Genomic DNA, 23,605 nt, shown 5'->3' on the forward strand with positions numbered 1-23,605 from the left:
ATGGCTTTATATCTGCAATAATTCTACACAGGGACTAGACAAGCTATGTGAGTGTCTGTGAGTGTGAGTAATCAGTGTCAAGAATGTTTGCAATTTAAAGTACTGGAGCTGAAAGAAGCAATTATTTTCACACACTGCCGGAATCCGCCTCTTCCTTCCCTGTCTGCGGATCGGTTTCTAAATAAAGCACCTGCTGGGTTTTATTCATGTCTTTCAAGGGCACGTCACTGAGGGGGCGTGACGCACGTGACCGGGCTAGCCCTGTTCAGCAGCACAACCAAAACAATCACTAGAACCTGAGGGATTCAGAGAGAGGGAGAGGGGTGTAGGGCCCGGATGTGGGCGGGCACTGGGCGGGGCTCTAGGTCTGAATGTAGTGGTGAAAATGTGACTGTGTGTGTGTTTGTAAATGTGAAAAATCTTGTGCTTCTGGACATGCCATGTGGAGTGAGCTGGAGATAAAGGGGAGGCGCTTAGACACACCTCCCTGTTGACCACGCCCCCTGTGCTGCTGCGGAGGCAGACGGACGCAGAATGAATGAGTGAGTGAGTGAGTGAGTGAGTGGCAGGCGGGAGTTCATCACGGCATCACGGCATTTGTGTATGTGTGTGTGTGCGTGTGCGTGTCCTCTGTGATATCCTGTGCTGATTGGACGTGAAAAGCACGCGCTTCCGGAGATGCATGCCATTGCAGTGAGCTGGAGATAAAGGGGGAGGCGCTTAGACACACCTCCCTTTTGACCACGCCCCTTGTGCTGCTGAGGAGACTGAGTGAGTGAGCGGGAGGAGGGATAGCATCACCCGGACGCGTGGGAAGCTTGAAAGTTTCTCTCTCTCTCTCTCTCTCTCTCTCTCTCTCTCTCTCTCTCTCTCTGTATGTGTGTGTGTGTGTCTGTGTGTGTGTGGGTGTGAACCTTTGGAAGCCTTTGTGATATCTCTAAACACCCTCAGATGCAGTGACTCATCCCATAATACCACACAAAGTTGACTCCAGTGGCTGACTGGACATCTCCGGAACCCTACTAGACTGGTGGTGATCTCAGTGAAAGGGATGCTGCAAGAGGGGATGTGGTGTGGGTGTGTGTGTGGGTGTGGGTGTGTGTAGGGAGCGCTGGGGGTCGTACTGGTTCTGGGACCACCTTTAGGTTGTACAAATGCTGAGCTCAGCTGAATCGTGTGAGACGTGACTGTGCAACACGAGGCCACCCTTAATTGGCGGTGTTAGCTCATCAGCATGTCATAGCCTCACGGTGTCGAGGGGGCGTGGCCTGCTTCATTCATTTATATTGCAGCGTTATGAAGCACATGTGTAGATCATCGTCCGTCATGGCTTGCTCCACTCTTTCCTGCTGTAAGTGGGCATCTCCAGAGCCTGTAGAGACGTTTCTGTATCTGCTTTATTCTGCCTCTGCTCTAGTCACTGCACTGACTCATCTCTACTCATTTCTTATCAGCTGTGGCGCTCGTGCTGGGCTTCTGGTGGTGCGTGCAGGGGACATGCCTTGATGATGGTAAGTGGAAATATTAGTTTATTAGCTTACCTGCCTGATGATTAAGTATAGTATCTTATGTGTGTAAGAATATGCAATGATCACCCTTAATATGATGAACAAGAGAGAACACACACCTGTAGATCAGCAGCTGTTCATCTTTCCCTCTCTAAATTTTTACACTCATGATGTACACTCACTTCACACTACAGTGCATGGAATATTGTTTTATATATGTATATCTATATACAGTGTTACATTTGCACTGAAAGGGTTAAATTTTTACACTCATGATGTTCATTTAGCATTACACACTAACAATATATAACATAATGGTTTAAATATGTATATCTATATACAGTGCTACATTTGAACTGAAAGGGTTAATTTTTTATTTCATGTAGATTTTTAATTTCAGTTAATTTCATTTTACATTTCACATTAACAAGATATAGAATAATGGTTTATATATGTATATCTATATACAGTGTTACATTTACACTGAAAGGGTTAAATTTTTACACTCATGATGTTCATTTAGCATTTCACACTAACAGTACATAGAATAATGGTTTATATATGTATATCTAAATACAGTGTTACATTTGCACTGAAAGGGTTAAATTTTTACACTCATGATGTTCATTTAGCATTTCACACTAATAAGATCTAGAATAATGATTTATTTATGTATATCTGTATAGAGGTTTACATTCGCACTGAAAGGGTTAAATTTTTACACTCATGATGTTCATTTAGCATTTCACACTAACAATAAATAAAATAATGGTTTATATAGTACAATCTATATATAGTGTTACATTTGCACTGAAAGGGTTAACTTTTTTATTTCATGTAAGTGTTTTTATTTCAGTTAATTTCATTTTACATTTCACATTAACAAGATATAGAATAATGTTTTATATATATATATATATATATATATATATATATATATATATATATATATATATACAGTGTTACTTTTGCACTGAAAGGGTTAAATTTTTACACTCATGATGTTCATTTAGTATTTCACACTAACAATATATAAAATAATGGTTTATATATGTATAATCTATATATAGTTTTACATTTGCACTGAAAGGGTTAATTTTTTACACTCATGATTTTAATTTAGCATTACATACTAACAGTATATAGAATAATGGTTTATATATGTATATCTATATACAGTGTTATATTTGCACTGAAAGGGTTAATTTTTTTATTTCAGTTAAATTTATTTTACATTTCACATTACCAAGATATAGAATAATGATTTATATATGTATATCTATATATAGAGTGTTACATTTGCACTGAAAGGGTTAAATTATTTAGATAAAATAATGGTTTATATATGTATATCTATATACAGTGTTACATTTGCACTGAAAGGGTTAAATGTTTTATTTCATTTAAGTTTTTTATTTCAGATAATTTCATTTTACATTTCACATTAACAAGATATAGAATAATGGTTTATATATGTATATCTATATAGTGTTACATTTGAACTGAAAGGGTTAAATTTTTACACTCATGATGTTCATTTAGCATTTCACACTAACAATATATAAAATAATGGTTTATATATGTATAATCTATATATAGTGTTATATTTGCACTGAAAGGGTTAATTTTTAAATTTCATTTAAGTTTTTTTTATTTCAGTTAATTTCATTTTACATTTCACATTAACAAGATATAGAATGGTTTATATATGTATATTCATACATAGTGTTACATTTGCACTGAAAGGGTTAAATGTTTAAACTCATGATGTTCATTTAGCATTTCATAATAATAATATATAGAATAATGGTTTATATATGTATATCTATATACAGTGTTACATTTGCACTGAAAGGGTTAAAATTTGTATTTAATTTAGTTTTTTTTTATTTCAGGAAATTTCATTTTACATTTTACATTAACAAGATATAGAATAATGTTTTAAATATGTATATCTATATACAGTGTTACATTTGCACTGAAAGGGTTAACATTTTTTATTTCATTTAAGTTTTTTTATTACAGTTAATTTAATTTTACATTTCGCAATAATAAGATATATAATAATGGTTTATATATGTTTATCTATATATAGTGTTACATTTGCACTGAAAGGGTTATTTTTTACACTGATGATGTTCATTTAGCATTTCACACTAACAAGATATAAAATAATGATTTATATATGTATATTTATATATAGTGTTACATTTGCACTGAAAGGGTTACATTTTTAGACTCATGATGTTTATTTAACATTTCATACTAACAAGATGTAGAATAATGGTTTATATATGTATATCTATATACAGTGTTACATTTGCACTGAAAGGGTTACATTTTTTAATAAAATAATGGTTTATATATGTATAATCTATATATAGTGTTACATTTGCACTGAAAGGGTTAATTTTTTATTTCATTTAAGTTTTTTATTTTAGTTAATTTCATTTTACATTTCACTTTAACAATTAAGTGTATCTTATTTTTCCGGAGCTGTATAAATACATATTGTTTATTATGTGTGTTGTTTTAAGATAAGCTGTTAATTAGCTGTGTACAGAGTGTGGGTGTAAGAGATTCACTGTGTTTATAATGCTGCGCAGGGCTTGTGTAATAGCTGCCAGCTTTGTATCTGATGGAGGAAGTAGGATGCTGACTCACAGTTTCTTTAGGGGAACACTTGAAGGGAGAAAAGTGAAAAAAAGAAAAGAAAAAGAAAACAAACAAGTTGTCTATAGTAGCTCCATCTACTGGAAATAACTAGAAAATTATAGCCTGGGGCTTGGTTGGCATGCAGCCCTGCTGTAAAATGCTACTTCAGATACTCTAGTAGCAAATAGAGGGGTCATGAACTGAGTTGTTTCAGATGGAAAGTAATAAAAGGCATTGAACTGCTTGTTGAGGCTCAGGACACAACTCTACAGCAGGGTAGCACTTGAATACAGAACTAAATATACTATGTAAAGCAGAAAATAGGATAAATATACACAAATGTCCTCAAAATCCATTTTAGATTCCTCAACACATCTTTTTTGTTTCATTGTGTGCCAAATGCCAAATTTCAATGGGTGAAAGTTCTTAGTCTGGACTCCAGGCAGACTTTACTTTAAAGGAGCCGTGCGGTTGTGATGCAGTATGTGGTTTAGCATTGTCTTGCTGAAATATACAAGGCATTTATTCAAAGTAGAGAAAAAAATATGTATATGTATTTAGAATTATTTTTATGTAATTTTACATTGTTATTCAATTGTATATTTATTAAATATTTTTCTTTCTTTTTTGTAGATGTGTGCAACAGAACAGAGACCAGGTAAATATATAAAAAGCTGATTTCTAAAAAGTATAAAGATTAATGGTATTAAAATACTGAGTTTGATGTTTGTGATTTGTTATTAGTGGTGTCAATTGGTTAAAAAAATGTAATCTGATTAATCACGACAATATTCTGTGAATAACTGCGATCAAACACACTTTTTCATCTTAAGATGCCTGTTTTTATAGTGGATATTTAAAATATAAAGAAAATAATTCATGTACAATATGCAATAAGCAATTATATTTATATTAGTGGTGTCAGTTTTACTACTAGTATATATATTGTAGGTTTGAGGGGAGATAAAAGCAATCTGGGGTGCTATAATAAAGAATGCATGATAAATTGAATAGAGGAAACCTTTTGTTTACATGTTTGTAAACATATCAATTTGGCAGTAAGGATTTCTGAATTAGAATTTAATTTGCTGAATATAAAAATGTCATACCACCAGAATACCACCAGAGTGAGTGTAAATGTGTTCTATCTGCTCCATGTGCTTCATGTTTCACCTGCCCCAGAGCTCACTATCTGGGTCAGAGCTGGTAGTCTATATCTAGGCAGTCCTCTGTCATTGCGTTGTCCGTGTTGAAGCATTTCAGTCATTCAGCCAGACAAAAACTGCACGTTGGGCGGGGGCAGAATACGGCAGAAGTTGGGGCCAAACTTGATGGTGTTAATAATTTGGAAAAAAAAAACAAAAAAAAACATTATATTTGTTATTTTATTATATTTGTATATGTTTATACAGATTATAATGATCTCATTATCTCCTTTTTTTCCTTTCTCTTACAGACCAATGTGTGGACCCGTGACATTTGACATCAATCGGTACACTTGCTGCGCAGGAAACATAACTATGGGTCCCCATCTGGCCTGCTGCGGGCTCACCGCCTTCAACAACAAGGAGAAGACCTGCTGCAACAGTAAGTAGCGAAGTAACTTTTGATATTGTGTCAAAAGTCATGGAACAGCAGCTATTATACTGATACATCCAGTATGAAGTGTTACCTGTATAAGTTGTGGTGAGGTGCTATCTTGTGAGGGAGTCTAAACATTAGCCAGTGTGCTCATGGAAAGGCAACACACATTATAAGAGTGGGAGTGAGGTCTGATAATTGGTGCAGGTGGATTTTCCATACGAAGATCCACAGAGTCACAAGTGTACCGGGAATAAATCATAGAAAGCTCGAAATATTACCCCCTGCAGTGGACAGTGAGCACAGTGGGTGGTAGAACTCTTCACATATGAACAGACAAGTTACTTTGGCAGAAATCACATCCATATTCGATGCAGAAGACCCCGCGCACAAATCGTACAGATCAGTGCAGCGTTCTTTAGATTCCACAGGACACAACTGGACATGATACTACGGTCCCATTTCATGGTGCCATATCCCATGACATCATGCATCAGGTGTTTTGGATCATTGTCCTGCTGTAGAACCTAAGTACGCCAGGTCACGAACAGATGTCTAGATATTCTCCTTCAGGATTTTCTGGTAAACAGCAGAATTTCTGGTTCCATCAATTACAGAAAGTTGAAAGACCCTGAAGCAATAAAGCATCCCCAGACCATCACACTACCACCACCATGTTTTACTTTTACGTAAAGTATGATGTTCTTTTTCTGAAATTATGTTATAGTTTTATGGCAGATGTAACGAGACACACACCTTCCAAAAAGCTCCACTTTTGTCACGTCAGTCCAAAAAAGATTTACCCAAAGTCCTGGGGATCATCAAGATATTTTTTGGTAAATGTGAGATTGTTTTTTTTTTCTTTTTGGTCAGCAGTGGTTTTTGACTTGAAACTCTCCCATGGATATCATTTTGGATATCGTGAGACTTGTAGTTCTTTAAATGTTGTTCTTGGTTCTTTTGTGACCTCCTGGATGAGTAGTCCCTGCCCTTTTGGAATAATTTCATAATGATGGAAAAGTGTAGTCATGTTTTTGTACAAAGTTGGTCTCGCTGGCTGTGATGGCTGACCAGAGTGGTCATACTGGTCATTCTAGACAATAGACTTCGTCTTGCTGATCGTGATGGTCAGCCAGCTTGGTCTCCCTGGTCATTCTGGTCAATAGACTTTGTCTTGTTGGTCATGACGTTCAACCAGCTTGGTCTTCCTGGTCATTCTGGACAACAGACTTGGTCTTGCTGATCGTGATGGTCAGCCAGCTTGGTCTTCCTGGTCATTCTGGACAATAGACTTTGTCTTGCTGATCATGATGGTCAGCCAGCTTGGTCTTCCTGGTCATTCTGGACAAAAGACTTCGTCTTGCTGATCGTGATGGTCAGCCAGCTTGGTCATTCTGGTCATTCTGGACAATAGACTTCGTCTTGCTGATCATGATGGTCAGCCAGCTTGGTCTTCCTGGTCATTCTGGACAATAGACTTCGTCTTGCTGATCATGATGGTCAGCCAGCTTGGTCATTCTGGTCATTCTGGACAATAGACTTCTTCTTGCTGATCATGATGGTCAGCCAGCTTGGTTTTCCTGGTCATTCTGGACAATAGACTTTGTCCTGCTGATGATGATGGTCAGCCAGCTTGGTCATCCTGGTCATTCTGGTCAATAGACTTCTTATTGTTGGTCATGCCAGTCAAACAGTTTAGTCTTGCTGGTCATGCTGGTCAAAGGGCTCAGTTGTGCTGGTCATTCTGGTCAATCAGTTGAATCTTGCTGATCCTGCTGGTCAAAATGTTTAGCTGTGCTGGTCATCCTGGTTATATAGGTTGGTCTTGCTGGTGATAATCTGCTTGGTCCTGATGGTCATAGACTTGGTCATATGATGATCAAACAGCCTGGTCAGGCTGGTCATAGTGATTGTTTAGCTTGGTCAAGTTAATTTTGTTTGTAGACTTGCTAAACCATCACATTCAAACTGAAACATACTCTATACTGGTCACAATCACAGCATGCCCTTGCTGGTGATGCTGGTCAACTGGCTTGGTGCTGCTGGTTGTCTGGTTAGGCTGATCATGTTTGTATACCAAGTTCCCAGTGTAAAATCTGTATGGCAGTGTGCCAGGTTCAGAGCAAAAAAAACATTTACTGAAACTAATTTGAAGCCATGATTGATTAGGATGTGTCCCAAATGGAACCCTAGTTCCTAAAGGAGTGGGAGAAAGAGGAAGCCAGCGTCACTAAATGGGAGTCTAGCGGAGGTTTTCAACTTCAGACTTAGTGACCCACTGTCATGTACTGGCTACTCAACCAATCACCAAGCCTACAAGAGCTCAGTCACCTTTGTTAAGTCTAAGTATTGCTAGAGATTATGCAAGGCGGTGGGCCACCCACGGCAGCAGTTCTAGAAACTGTGCCAAAAAACACTTTAGATCCGGGCCTTGAATACAAATTGTGATCCTGGATTGTGAGATGCTAGGCAGCCAAAATCAAAGGCTATAAACATCACATCAGACAATGCTCTGAGCAGAAGTACAGCATCAATATGTTTGGATAATGTAACATTTCTTTATAATTATCAGGGTAAATATAAGGTAACTGAGGTGAGGCCTTTTTTCTGACTTTTGTTTCCAGTTTGTGGAACATGCCCACATTGACATGCATAGTAAGTGACTTCTTAAAGCACACTGAATAAAAATGATGAGTAAAATTTACAATACTAACTGTAAAAATGTACAGTTACTTAATTTATACAACATAACTCATATAATTTATGATACATAATATATTATAATTTCTGAAATTTAAATATTTTTAGTTAAAACATACGTAAAAATATTTACATAATCTCAAAGATTTATCTTGTAAACAGACAGGTCTCACTGTTTCAACACATGGATGGGATGTAATATATTTAAGTTCAGTTCACTTATTTACTCTATGTAACATTTAAGACTTTAAATCGAGTTACTTAAATTTATCTGAAATTAAAATTACCAAAAAAAAAAAGCAAATGCAGAAAGTTACAAAACTTTTTTAAAAGTAAATTTTACTCAGCATTTTTTTCAATGCAGTGGAAACATAGGCCGTTTCTTGAAAGTTTCAGGTTCTCAGGAACTGGCACCGGCTTCGGCACCAGCGCTTTGTTGGTGGAAAGTAGGTATGAGTAGCACATATCAACAGGTAGAACAAATCAACAGAACAACAGCATCGCACACATCAACTACGCAGTATATTAACAGTACCCCATTAAATTAAAGCCATATTGAGTCCCACAGTAGATCAGGTGGAGTTTAAAATGTACGTAGAGAAAGAACACCAGACTTTAAGTCAGCAAAGCTATAGCTTATTTCTATTTTTTACAGCTTCCCAAACATTCTGTGCACTTCTACTTTTTAATAGAATATCGAACCATTGTTGCTCAGAGTGTACACTCCCGTGGGAAAATATTGGCACACCAGATGGAAAGTGTCCTATTTAATCCACAAAATTCCCTTGTTTCTGCAGGTTTACATTTAGAACAAGCTGGAGCGCCACATGTTTGTTTCATCTTAGGCTTTAAGCAATAGTTTCCATGTGCATAAGATTAAAAGCTGATACCAGTCCAGCTCCCTGTCAGTGAATCAGTTATTGAAAAGTAACACAGCTTGTAGAGCAGTTTTATGCTTCTAATTATTGTGCATGTTCTAGCTTGACAGCTCTCCCTGAGAATATAGCTTGGAGGCAGTAGTGGATTCTGGCTGTTTTAAACTGATAAAATAAGGGGGAAACAAAAAGTATAACAAAAAATAATTAATAATAACATTTTCACTGAAGGGGCTTTTTAAAAAGAATCTCCTTATTCTTACTCATGTAGGGATGCTTTTCCATTGTGGGAGGACCTAATAATGTTTTCTGACCTGTAGTCATGTTTTCTCATATGTAGATCATGTTTTCTCATGTGTAGTCATGTTTTCTCAACTGTAGATCATGTTTTCTCAACTGTAGATCATGTTTTCCCAACTATAGATCATGTTTTCTCAACTGTAGATCATGTTTTCTCAACTATAGATCATGTTCTCTCATGTGTAGTCATGTTTTCTCAATTATAGATCAGGTTTTCTCACCTGTGGTCAAATTTGCTCATATGTAGATGAGGCTTTCTTACCTTTACTATGTTTTCTCAACTATAGATCATGTTTTCTCATGTGTAGTCATGTTTTCTGAACTGTAGATCATGTTTTCTCAACTGTAGATCATGTTTTCTCATGTGTAGTCATGTTTTCTCAACTGTAGATCATGTTTTCTCAACTATAGATCATGTTTTCTCAACTATAGATCATGTTTTCTTACCTGTGGTCATATTTTCTTACTTTAAATCAAGATTTATCAACAATAGAATAGGTGCTACATGTGGATCATGTTCTCTCACCTGTAGATTGTTTTCTTACCTGTAGTCATATTTTCACACATGACTACAGGTGAGAAAAAATGATATATGAGAAACATGATTCCAGATTGTAAGCTTGGAGCATTTCCCCCATAGTTTGGTTTAAAAGTCAAAGTCAAAGAAAATGTTGTTTTGGTCTACACCCCGGTGCAATTACTGTATTCCCACCTGCCCAATAAACCTGTACCAAGAGTGCAAATGAATGGGAGTCCGGACCAAATACTGGGATTCACCAGTGTTTAGAGACCTCATAGACATTCTTTTATGTTTTTTGGAGTCTGCATTGTAAAATGTGTGTCTGAACACACAGTGCAATTACAAAGTCTATGTAGGAATTAGGGGGATACGTTGGTCCAGACAAACAGTTTCACATCTGTTAGTGCTAAAACCTTACAGTAACAGGCCAAGTCTCTGTGTCTACAAATGTGGGTTTGGCAGTGGCTGTGTGGGATATTGAGACAGTCAGTCTGACTCTGGTCTGACATGCCTGTCTGAAAAGGGGAGACAGACGACAATTAACCTTTTAAAAACAGCCTCTGGCACAATCTGTGAAAGGAAAGTGATGCAGTATTAGTGGGCACTGACAGGTTTACGATATTGTGTGTTGCAAATCATTATACACAATTTCATTCTGAAGAATAATAGTCTTCTGGCTATTATTGGTACTGCTAATTAACACAACTCTGTATTTATTTATTTATCGCAACTGACCAACGTCACGTTACAGGAACTAACAGATGTCTCATGAAAATAAGGAACACGGCACTGACCTGTGGGATAGGTGTGCAGGGTCAGGAGTGCACTGTCCACTGTTGGTGGTAATATGTGTTAGCTTTCTATGGTGTATTAACGGTACACGTATGACACTGTGGATCGAGGAACGGTAAATGCCCACACACCAGTTATGGAAATGGTGAGGTCAGGGTGTTCAGCCTCACTCACAAGATATCACCTCACAACTTACACAGGTGTTGGCATTCCCAAGTTGTCCCCTGGTGAATGGAACATATTGTGATCAATTTACATACTGCTGTCCCATGAGTTGTCAGTGTACAAAACCATACTACATTTAAGTTGCACAAATCTGATCATGTTGTCTTTACGTGACCATCATATATATATATATATATATATATATATATATATATATATATATATATATATATATATAAAAGTTTCCCAGACAATGATTAAACTTAGGCATAGACCCTATTTTACAATTTTCTAGTATTGCTGGAGTTCAGGGCAGCTTCGCTGTGAAAGCGTGAAGCTGAAGCCCTCCCCTAACAAGGAGAGATACATGGAGAAAGGAGGAAGATGGAGAGGAGGAGAGTGTGAAATTGTTTGACGCAGGTAGAGAGGGAATAATGGGGATATAGGCTGAGTGGGAGGAGTTAAGGACATGAATCAATCTTCCAAAATTAAGTTAGATCTACTCCACTTTGCTAGCAAGTCTTCTGCCCTTGAAACTAGTATGGGGAGGAGAACTCAGAGGTATTGGCTGGAGTTCAAGGCAGCTTCGCTAAGAAAGCGTAAAGCTGAAGCCCAAAGAAATGCTAAAATGTTAAACGTAAGTAAGACGTTCATTCAAAGAGATCTTGTGAGTTGTTTTTTATGTACCAATAGTAGGCATGGAACATCCAGCATCCAAGGAGTTTGAATGTGTGGCCGGAGAGTCCTCAGTGCGAGGCAGTGGAGGCCAATTCTGGAAGAGTGAGGAGAGAAATGAGATGTTTTTTTTTTTGCTTTTTGGTAGTGGTGAAACCAGTGGCGAGTGACTGGTATTCCATTTTTTTGGCAGTGAGATAAACATTGTGAGTGTAGCAGAGATGTAGGAATCTGGTCAGGGGTTCTTAGGGACTAAGAGGTGAGGAAAGTCGGAAGAGTTATGGTGAATTCTAAGCAACGGAGGCAACCAAAGAAAGCCAAGAGAAACATGTGTCAGAAATGAAGGGTGAGACATATCCTGAGCAGACTGCAGAAAAAGATAATACATAAGTCCACTTAATGGAAATCCATTAATTCAAAACATTGTGTAGTTTAAATTCCTCAGTTTCCCTCAGTTTTCATGGTTGAGGTGCTCGCACTTAAGGCACTTAACCCACAATCGCTTCTCTGGCACTGAGATATCTCACTTTCCCTAGTTCAAGTCAAGTCAAGTCAAGTCAAGAGGCTTTTATTGTCATTACATCTGAGTACAGGTACACAGTGTGGTGAAATTACGTTCCTCCGGAACCATGGTGCAACATAGAACAACAAGCAATAGACAACATAAAGTGCAGGAGTGACGACAGTGCAACATAAAATTATAAAATTATAACACTAAATAACAATAAATACAATAAATACAAAAGACGAGACAATTTAAAGACAGGACAGTGCAGTACCGATACGGTATAATAAAGTGTATAGTGGGGATAAGGTGCAGAGATGTGTGACATACTGTAACATATATAATCACAGCAGTTACTGAGGTAGAGTTTATAGTTTTTAAGAGTGCAGCAAATAAAGTCATGTCAGCCTCTGTGTGCTGACTGGGTGTGTGTGTGGGTGAAGTTCAGTTCTTTGTGAGTGTAAAGGGGGGGGGGGTGTACAGTTTAGTTTTGTGCGAATGTGTTGGGTGAGTGGTGGGTGGGGTGGGGGTTCAGTTCTGTCTCTGTGTGTTGAGGAGTCTGACTGCCTGGTGGATGAAGCTGTTGCAGAGTCTAGTAGTGGAGGCTCGGATGCTCCTGTATCTTCTGCCGGACGGCATCAGAGCGAAGAGTCCGTGTGAGGGATGGGTGGGGTCGTCCACAATGCTGGTGGCTTTGCGGATGCAGCGTGTGGTGTAGATCTCAGTGATGGAGGGAAGAGAGACTCCGATGATTTTCTCAGCTGTCCACACTATCCGCTGTAGGGTCTTGCGGTCTGAGGTGTTGCAATTCCCAAACCAGACGGTAATGCAGGTGCTCAGGATGCTTTCTACAGTGCCTCTGTAGAACATGGTGAGGATGGGGGGTGGGAGATGTGCTTTCCTCAGTCTCCGCAGGAAGTAGAGGCGCTGCTGGGCTTTCTTGGTTATGGAGCTGGTGTTGAGGGACCAGGTGAGGTTCTCTGCAATGTGAACACCGAGGAACTTGGTGTTATCCACAATTTCCACAGCAGAGCCGTTGATGTTCAGCGGGTGGTGGACACCTGGAGCTCTCCTGAAGTCAACAACCATCTCCTTGGTTTTATCCACGTTAAGAGATAGGTTGTTGGTTCTGCACCAGTCCGTCAGCCACTGCACCTCCTCTCTGTATGCTGACTCGCACCCTAGCTCTGGCTATAAATTTTAATCTGAAAATGTAGCCATGTGTTGGCTGCCTTAACTTAGGCTGTATAGATCTGTTATATAATTACACCAATATTAACTGTCTGGTCACCTTGTTAAAGGCTATAAGAGAAAGTTACTGTGTTTTGTGCTGCTGAGTGCAAATAGACTATATGCTGGCTGGGTCCACATGTCTTGCCTTACCACTAGCTTATATGTGTGACTGACAATGAGACAGATATGTAATAGTCAACTTCCCAATTGCTAACTCAAATTACAATATACGTTTCAAAGAACTTACATTAGGCCAACTAAAATTATAAAGTGAATTTTTAGGTTGGTAACACTTAATATTTAAAGTTTTCAAATATTATCTGAACTTGAGATGTCTAGTTGGCACAACTGGTGGTGATTTTCTTCAAAACATAAAAGTATGTGTTCGCTTCAAAAGTAAAAAAAAAAAGTGGTGCAGTAAGTTCTGTCCTGAAATTTATAGTTTTCTCGGGAGTCATTTAGATCATATTTTCTTTATAATGGAGGCTTATGATGCTGTTTAGTTGAGTACGTTGGTTTAGGCACTTATAGATCAGTTACAAGAGGTTAACGCATGCAATCATCACCCATTAAACAATAGAAGAAGAAAAGGGACCTCACATCCATTGAGAGTTAGGACTGACTTGATTGTCAGCAAGTTCCCCGCTCGGGTCTTTGGTTCAAGTCCCTATCTGGATAAAGTTTGTATGCTTCTAGTTCTATGCAGTACAGTGCGTGTGTTTGGGTATAGTATTGTGTGTAGTGTTGATTGTTAAATATATCCATGGGTTGCTATCAAGGCAATACATACTGAGATTAGAATACAGAGTGAAAATCCAGTGTGCATAGATTGGATATGAGATATTTCATCACTTTAGTTGATGTTACCGGTGTCTGGGAGTTCGCTTCCTGCACAGCTGCTGACTCAGTTGAACACAATCTGATTTAAACAAAACCAGACAGGAGAGCCTTCTTGGAACACAGACTTGCACATGTGTCTTGCATCACACAGGGGATGAGAGACAGGTTTGTGGGAGCACTTGAGTGGCAGCAAGCATCTAACAAGCCCTGAAGTTACGTTGTCTTAACAGCACAAACCATACAATCACTGCTCCGTTCATCCACGTCTGTACCTGCACTGATCCTCTCTGATCCTGCTTCTGATCTCGCTGTTTTTTTCCCCTGCAGATATCATTACAGATGGTTTGAGTCAGATGGGGTCTGACTGCTGTGGATCCGAGGCTTACAACTTTGTTAATCAGATCTGCTGTGGAGGACAAATCAAGAACAGAATCACAGCTGAAACACTGTGCTGTGGCTCAGGTACGCTCAGCAGTACAGCATCAAGAACTGTTTTGCATGGTCATGTCTGGTAGTAGAGTGGTGGATAAAGGGGTATGGTGTCCTGATTCTTGTTGGTATAGAGAGGTTGGATGTATCGATTCTCATTGGGATACAGGGGTAGGGTGTACTGAACACTTTATAGGTGAGGTATTCAGTCTCAGTCTGGTCATGTTGAGTAATATAGCTTGGTTTCACTTGTGTATTTGATGTGCCTCTTTCTGAACTTCCTGTCGTAAAATCTGCTCTTCTTCACAGAGTTGTACGAGCCAAAAGATCAGCTCTGTTGTGGAAAGGATCGCAAACTTGTGAATAAAACATCGGAACATGACAGATGCTGTGGAACCAATAAATTTAACAATCAGAAGCAGTGCTGCTCAGATAACCTCGAAGTGGAGGCTCTCAGCAGCCGACATTGTGAAAGTAATTTAAAGACAGGTTTGTATCTGTCATTTTTCTTTTGTCCCAATTTTACTTAATTTTGCAATTTCCCGTTCCCATCCACTACCAACTAGAGCTGTGAATTACCTAGAATTAAGAAGTGATACGATACCAAGGTGATACGAAACATATCACAAAACAGGAATTACAATTTAATATATCCCATTATATACCGGTAGTGTAAACAACAACAATATATTGTGATTATTTAAATCTAATTTTACAAAATATATATAGAAAGTATAAAAACACATCTATACACAATCTATAAAATCTGAAAAAAGAATTCAGAATCAGAACAGTGGGATTTAACAACACCACTATCTAGCGGTCAAGGCTTAAACACAACACAAAATAAACCACTTCTGACACCAATCTTCACATTTAAACTTTTAATTACTTATAATTATTGATAGTCTAAACAAAATATTGCAATACAATGTGGTCAATATTTTCTTACACCACTCCAATCAGATGATATGACCAGTGCAGTGAGGGTAAAAGCTTCAGCTAAAAGTGACCAAATAGACATCCTCTTTAGCTACACTATACAAACAAAAGTGTTGGGACACCAGCTTGTCCTTTGTTGCTTCTGAAATCAAGGATATTAAAAAGAGATTATCCTGCTTTTGTTGGAGTAACTGTCTCTACTGTCCAGAGAAGACTACCTACTAGACTTTTGAGGGGTGCAGTAAGATAAGCATTATTATTGAGGTCAAGATGAACCACCACTGCACCTCATCCCCAAATCCTCATCTCATACCATCCAAAAGTATTAAGGGACTTCCATTATTTAACTGTGCTTTATCACACCTGAGTTCAATTTCTTTAGCCACAGCCTGGCCTGATTATTGGCACACCTGTTCTCTATCAAGAAATCCCTTAAATATGACCTGCCTTACAAAGTGAAGTAGAACAAAAGATACTCAGGAACAAATAAGAAAGTCTGCAAAAAGGTTATAAAGCCGTTTCTAAAGCACTGTGTCTAAAGCAAGACACAGTGAGAGCCATTACATGTGAAACGGTGGTGAAGCTTCCCAGGAGTGGCCAGCCGACCAAAATTACCCCAGGAACGCAGTGACAACTCATCCAAGAGATCATAGAAAACTCCAAAACAACATCCAAAGAACTGCAGGCCTCACTTGCCCCAGTTAAGGCCAAGATGAAAACCACTGTTGAGCAAAAAGAACATTAAAGCTTGTTTCAGAAAACGTCTTGATGATCCCCAAAACTTTTGGAAAAATACTCTGTGGACTGATGAGACAAAAGTTTACCTTTTTGGAAGGTGTGTGTCCCATTACATCTGGCATAAAATAAACACATCATTTTAGAAAAGGAAGTTCATACCTACAGTAAAACATGGCGGTGGTAGTCTAAAAGTCTGTGGCTGGAAGACTTACTGTGATAAATGGAACCATGAATTCTGCTGTCTAACAAAAGTCCTGAAGGATCTGCCCTATATTATCAGTGGTGAAAAATGGTGGAGAAACAAGAGTTGTTCATAATGTTAGGCTTGATCAGTGTATAGTATAGCATGACTGTTTAAGAAATGTTTAAATTTCCTCTTACCTTTGTCTTTTTTCTCACTTACCAGAAGAAAACACCACAGCACAGCACAAAATGAGCCAGTCAACATCATCAATGTTATTGACCGCAGCCCCCTTGAAGAAGTGAGTCAGTCCTGCCCACACTATCCCCACATGCCCCCACTGAAATAACTGGTTTTGCTTTAGAAGCTCTGATATTTGTGCCAAAAACAGTAAATCGGACAGAAACTAGTATTATTTCTTTTGTCATCTCACTCACAGGATAACACCTCACAACGTAAACAGGTGTGTTTTTTTTTCCTAAGCAGGCCTCTGTTCTACTTGGGAAAGCTCCCACCTAATGCATTGCCATTGGACAAACTAATGTTCTATGTCCAATGGCAATGCCTGCTTGCTTTGTTTATACATTGGCATGCAAAACGTTATATTAATGCCACCGTACCATGAACATGCTCGCCAATTTCCAATCTCACTCACAAGATAACACCTCACAACTAAAACAGGCCCCCTCTGGTAAAACACCTGATGCTGCTTACTGCAGGCAAATTATTATTATTTTTCTCTAATTAGATTTGTTGAGATGACTAGACTGTCTGCATTACTGTTATTTCCAAGTGATCAGATCTGATTTGCATGGGTTGCCGTGGTAACGAGGTCTGTGTCTGTAGCTCACCTTTGCGGCTCTTATTGATCCCACCCATTTGGAAATCCAATTTGAGAGTTCAGACTGCGGCATATCTGATTAAATCTGGTTTCAGTCACATTTTAAAATCACTTCTAAATGTGGTTTGGATCCGTCTGTTCAGTTTAAAAAAAGTGTATCTGGATACAATCTAAACATTGATTGGTGTTTGATCATTTGGACAGAGAGAATCATCATCAAATCAAATTTTCACAATAGGAGGTGGTTTGAAATGTGATTTTAGACTGTAAAAATGAAAAAAAAAAAGTCTTCTTTAAAACTTTTAGGTTTTGAAGAAAGTACAAAATGAACATTTTTTAAGTTCAGATAATTAGGTTTTTATCTGTATTAAAACATCCTATATTAAGTCTCCCCAACTTAAATTCACCTTTTGTTTTTAGCTAGCCAAATTTAAATTCTATGAAAGGTTTATTGTAAATTCTACTAACTATCCTTTAAGATCAACTAAAGAAAAATATTTATGTGTCGATGCCACCTTTTACATTAATTAACCTCATGTAGTGTACTCTTGAGGTAATGCACATGTGACTAGCTGGACCCAGCCAGCATATAGTCACACTCAAGTAACTTAACTATAACACAGTAAGTATAGAAACCCCAAGAGAAGGCCTGTGGAGCAGCCTGTGGAGAAGGATTACACCCTGATGGTGAGTGAGAGCCCAATATTCGAATAGCGTGACCAATATCAGGTGAAAACCCCTGTAGAATTGCTTAGGAGACCCTGTTCAACTAAAGAGCCAAAGTAAGTAATTGGACTGGCTTCAACTACAATTTTTTAACTCTTAAAACCAACTTTTAAGAAGAAATGTAATAAAGTTAGTTAGGGCAATTCGTTTTCTATAGTTTACGGTGCCATTCAATATATTATGTTCAGCTGCTTTAAAAATCACAGGAGTGTAATCAGATTTATACAGATGTATCTCAAATTTCTGCGTGTCCGTTGCATCCCTCCTGACTAGACAGTCAATAGTTTTATCCAATCCAGAGTGAGGGAGCTGTGGGGATCCAAGAAGAGGTTAGTTCCATACCATAGCAATATACGCTGATGCATTTGTGATGTCCAGACATGCAAATCCAATCTGATCGCTTGTGAATAAGAGTGCGTACAGTCACCTCAACTGATCTGAGAATCATATTTATCATATTTATATTTGCCTGCAATCTGAAGGCAGCTGGAAAAAAATAAAGAAAGGCAGAAGAATAATAAGCCCTTGTACTCATATCATTAAAACGCCCTCGCCTTTAATAGATCTAATCTCTGAGTGTGGTTAGATAATTGGTTGCTGATAGGAAAGTACATTCTTCTCACAAGATACATTCATTCATCTCGCCTCCAGCAGTGTATACATGACTTGTTTTTATTACTTGTCTGACTTGTTCTCAATTAGTATTATAATAGTCTTCTGTGAAACTGGCAGTCTATAATCATCTATAAATATGGGCCATTTGAACAAATCATACACTGTTAAAAATAAGTAAATAAAGATGCTACAGAGGGAATAATGAATAATGAATAATTCTATACATATGGAATAACCTGGTCTATATTCAGTATATTCAGGTAGTCAGCTGACCTCATTCAACTGCAGCAACCCCAGATCATAGCTCAAGCCCCATAGGCTTGTATGGTAGATACCACGCATGATGGCTGTATCACTTCAGCCACTTCTCTTCTTGCCACTCTAGAACAGGCTAAACGGCCTTCTTCCACTGCTCCAAAGTCCAATCTTCATGCTCCTTAGCATATTGAAACTGTTTTTGCCTGTTAGCCTCACTGATAAGGGGTTTTCTTAAGGCTACACAGCTGTTTAGTCTCAATCCCTTGAGTTCCCTTCACATTGTGCATGTGGCAATGCTCTTAATTTCACTATTAACCATATCCTTGAGTTCTGTTGTTGTTTTTATATGATTTGATTTCATCAAAGGTTTAAGTGATGAATCGTTTAAATGATTTATCATTCAGTTCAGTCAGTTTTTTCTGACCACATTCCTTCCTTGAAGATGATGTTTCCCCACTGTCCTTCTGGGACATTGCAGAACCCGATTTTAGTAGTATAGCGGTCTCCTTACACACAGAATGTGACTTTCCACAGGGTTGTTTAATAAATGAGAAGCTACTATCTGCATCAGTTAGGTGTAAATACCTTTTTTTTTTTACAACTCAGTAGCACCTTTATATACACTATGCCATTTAAGAGCTGATGGATCATTTCCCTTACCAAGGGTGTTTTGTATGTTTCCATCTGGATCAGCAGCTTTTTCAGCCTCTTGGATTATGCCTGTCTTGTTTTTGTTTGGATGATATATTAAAAAAAAAAACAATTGCGATAAACAATTAATAAATATTATTGTCGTTTTATGGCACTAAACTAATGAATATAATAATCGCTGGTTAAAAGCAATACACATATTTAATTATTAACAACATGCCAAGATTGAACTGGAATATAAATAAATCCTAAATAAACATTAAATGAAATAAAACCACTGTTTTAATACAAAAGTTATTTTGTATAAAAAATATTACTTAATTTGTGTTAATGGAATTTCTTTGCAAAGGAAAACGTGTTTGACAATATTGTGGTTGACAAAATGTATCAAGGTCATTTTTATATATTGTCTGATGTAATTATCATGTAATGTAATTATCATTGGCCAACAAAGACCAGCTTAGACCAACTGAAACCCGTTCCCAGCAGAAACTTGTCTGAAGCTGGATTTTCCAGCAGTGCTAGGACTTAATGGAACTGCAATGGAAGGGTACAGGACATGTAAATCATCTATGAAGGGTGTTGGCTTGTATTTTACACCTGTTAGTGCCACAGGCAAGATGAGTCACTGTTTTTCACTCTACTTACTGTCTATAAATTTGCACCTGACAGGTGCCACCACTATAACAGCATAATTTACTCTGTAACAATCACCAACACACTGAGACAGCACCAGTGAGTCAACCGCAGCTGTGACCCTGTTGCACCTATAAACACAAGTTGCATCACATTTACTGCTTTTATGTTCTTGATCCGTGATAAAAGTCTGGGTTAATGCTGTATTATACTCAACAATCTGCACGGGCTGATGGCCATGTTGTACTTGGCAAATGGGGTTTTGGCAAAAGCAACATTGGCCGATTGCAGTATTATACTCAGCAACTGGGGTGTTGGCACAAACTGAATTAAGCCCCAATGTAGCTCAAACTATTTCCCATATTATATGTGGAAACCGGGTTTCTGGCACAAGCAGCTGGGGCTAATTGTCATATTATACTTAGCAACCGGGGTGTTGGCACAAACTGCATTGAGCCCCAACGTGAGCCGAGCTTTTCGGCCATGATGGTCTGGTTGGTTAAGCCGGTTGACCAGTTTTTAGCTGGTTCATGGTACGCGGTCTTTGTCTCATGTCCCATGACATTTGGCATGTCAGTGTACTTTCGTGTGCCGTCATATTTTAGTATACTGTCCCACACATTTAATAAACATGATGAAATAAACAGTCTGGCCAGCTCAACCACTGTGGCTATGTTGACCTTGCCAAACCCAGCTGTTTGACCATTATAACCACAGTGGTCGACTTAAGTTGGCCAGGCTGTTTATTTCATCATGTAGGTAAATGTGACGGAAAGTATACTAAAACATGATAGTACATAATAATACACAAGCATGCCACATATTTTGGGATATGAGACAATGACTATGTACCTTTTTGCCATGTTCTATGGAAGGTGGAGTATGCATGTAGAGTCTCCTGCATTAAATGTGGATATGATTTTCTGCCACAGTCGCTTCACTGTAAAAAAACAAAAAAAAATTGTTCTGCTTAATGTGATTTTTAAGTCAGCTGAATGAGAAATATTGAATTACACCCTCAAATATAGCAAACTAATCACCCCAACTTTATTAAGTTTCTTGTTAAAAGTTGGTCCAAATAAATAATCTGTGTTGACAAAATTGACTAGAATGAACCCTAGTCGAGGCCATGCCAACTACTCTGCACATGCTCAGTTTGACCCTTTATTTGATTGGGGTCTATGGAGCAATGTTAATCACACTATTTGCATATTGGGCGTGTCCTTCCACCTCTCACTCCACACTTCCACACACCATCAGTGTGTAAGCATTCTCCACAAGCTGCCTTCTCTTGGAATTTGCATATCTGTTATATAATAGTAACTGCCTGGCCTCAGTGTTGAAGCTCGTAAGAGCAGGTTACTATATTCTGTGTTGCCAAGTCAGTCTGGTTACATTTGCATTAATTGCAATAGTTACATAACTGACAATAAGGTGGATATGTGATAGTCATTTTTTTTTTTCTACACTCTAAGAAATATAAGTACAGATTTGTACTTAAAAGAGTACAAAGCTTGTCGCTGGGGCTGTACCTTATATTAAGGTTCAAAAAAGTACCTTTCAGTGAAAGTACTTTTTTGTACCCATGGTTTTTGTGCCAGTATAGATTATAAAGATTATAAACATTGTCATCAACTAAAAATGGCTCAAAAACTTGATGATACAAAATTGTCTGGCTTTCAAATAAAAAAATGTGCAATTTAAATATATACTGTTCATTAGTACAGTGATGCAGAATACTGAATGTACCTTTTGGCTGGTTAAATGGTACAAATCTGTACTTATTGCTGTTAGAAATGACTTTGTACTTCAGAGGGAACAAATCTGACCCTGTAAAGACCAATATTGTACCTTTGAGGGTACAATTATAAAGAATGTACCTTCGAGTACAAAAAAGTACTCATATCGTACCTCTGTTTTTTAGAGTGTAGTGAAGCGTGCTGCATGTCCCCTGCTACGCCTGTGCCCCTCCTCTCGAGGTGTCTAAATCTGAATGATTGACTCTGAAAACTTTGTTTTACGAAACTTCAATCCAATATTACGAATTATAAAGAAAATCTTGTTGAAATATGAAATCATATTTGCCTATATATTTTTTCCCCTCCCTCGGAAGGGCAATATCAGCCAAGGACGGCAAAAGGGCAGTTGCCCAAGCACATTGGGCCATAGCTTCTGCATGTCACTGAACAAAAGTATAGCGTTGCATCCACTAAATGATTTTGATTCATGTAAAACTTTTCATTAGCGCAACTTATTTTTTAAGTTGGTCCTAAAAGATGGTCAGCAAAACTTGCAATACACATTTTGTAGAATTTAAATCATAAATTACATTTTTAAGTTGGAGATATTTAATATTTAAAGTTTTAATACATATGATCTGGGCTAAAGATTTCTGGTTGGCACAACTGCATGTTTTTTTTTTTTTTTTTTTTTAACTTAAAAGACTGAGTTGGTCTCAAAACTCAAAAATGCAGTGCAGTAAGTTGCCTTAATATTTTGAGTTTTCTTAACTTTTTTATTTTTACAGTGTTGTTGGCATGGACTATTCAAGCCAGATGCTGCCGATTACCAGGACATGAGTGTGATGTTAATTTTAGAGTTGTAGCAAGACCTGAGAGTGGGTGCCAGATAAAAAGAAACATTGCTTTTTTCCAGTAGAAGGCATTTCCACCTTTTGGGAAACCTACACTTGGTGGGTAGTTCCTACTAGTGCTCAGTATTGCTCTATACAGACCTTTGCCTGCAATGTTAGACAGCATGACTGCATCTAAGACTGGGATTAAGAATCCAACCAAATCTGCCAAACCAAATCAAAGTTGGCTAATTGGCGTATTGTGCTTGGCAAGCGGGCCGTTCGAACTAGCAGCTCACATAATACACTCAGCAACCGGGTTTTTTGGTATGAATGGCTCAAGATGATTGCTGTATTATACTCTGCAGAGACTATTCCCATATAATAATTGGCAATTGGGTTGCTGGCACAAGCAGTTTAGGCTGATTACTGTATTATACTCGGTATCTGGGGTGCTGCTGTGTCAGAAACTGATTGCTGTATTATTGTCACTATCCAGGATTTAAGAAACAACAATTTTTGCTATTAGGGAAAAGGACATGATAAGTGAATCAGGCATTATTCAGTGGAGGATTGTTTAAATGTCAATTATGTTAAAGCTGTTTGTATGTGTGTGTTTGTGTGTGTGTGGCAGGAGGCAAGAAGAAAAGAAGGCGACCAATCAAGG

General features: G+C 38.0%; 1 protein-coding gene across 3 annotated transcripts in view; it reads left to right on the plus strand.

Moving 5' to 3' along the window:
• The first annotated feature begins 692 nt into the window (after positions 1-692).
• si:ch211-195m9.3 (galaxin) overlaps positions 693-23,605 on the plus strand; it is a 46,516-nt gene continuing 23,603 nt past the window's right edge. Inside the window, exons 1-8 of one of the 3 annotated variants that reach the window (XM_049483479.1) lie at positions 693-1,351; positions 1,455-1,511; positions 4,797-4,821; positions 5,620-5,750; positions 14,677-14,811; positions 15,088-15,267; positions 16,865-16,940; positions 23,576-23,604. In XM_049483479.1, the coding sequence (XP_049339436.1) occupies positions 1,297-1,351; positions 1,455-1,511; positions 4,797-4,821; positions 5,620-5,750; positions 14,677-14,811; positions 15,088-15,267; positions 16,865-16,940; positions 23,576-23,604 (688 nt within the window). In that variant the 5' untranslated portion in view covers positions 693-1,296. Of the gene's footprint in view, positions 1,352-1,454; positions 1,512-4,796; positions 4,822-5,619; positions 5,751-14,676; positions 14,812-15,087; positions 15,268-16,864; positions 16,941-23,572; position 23,605 lie in introns of all 3 variants that reach the window. The other 2 variants (XM_049483480.1, XM_049483478.1) reach the window with 2 other exon arrangements.

Source organism: Astyanax mexicanus, chromosome 9 (assembly GCF_023375975.1).
Source record: "Astyanax mexicanus isolate ESR-SI-001 chromosome 9, AstMex3_surface, whole genome shotgun sequence".
In the NCBI taxonomy this organism is placed as follows: Eukaryota; Metazoa; Chordata; class Actinopteri; order Characiformes; family Acestrorhamphidae; genus Astyanax; species Astyanax mexicanus.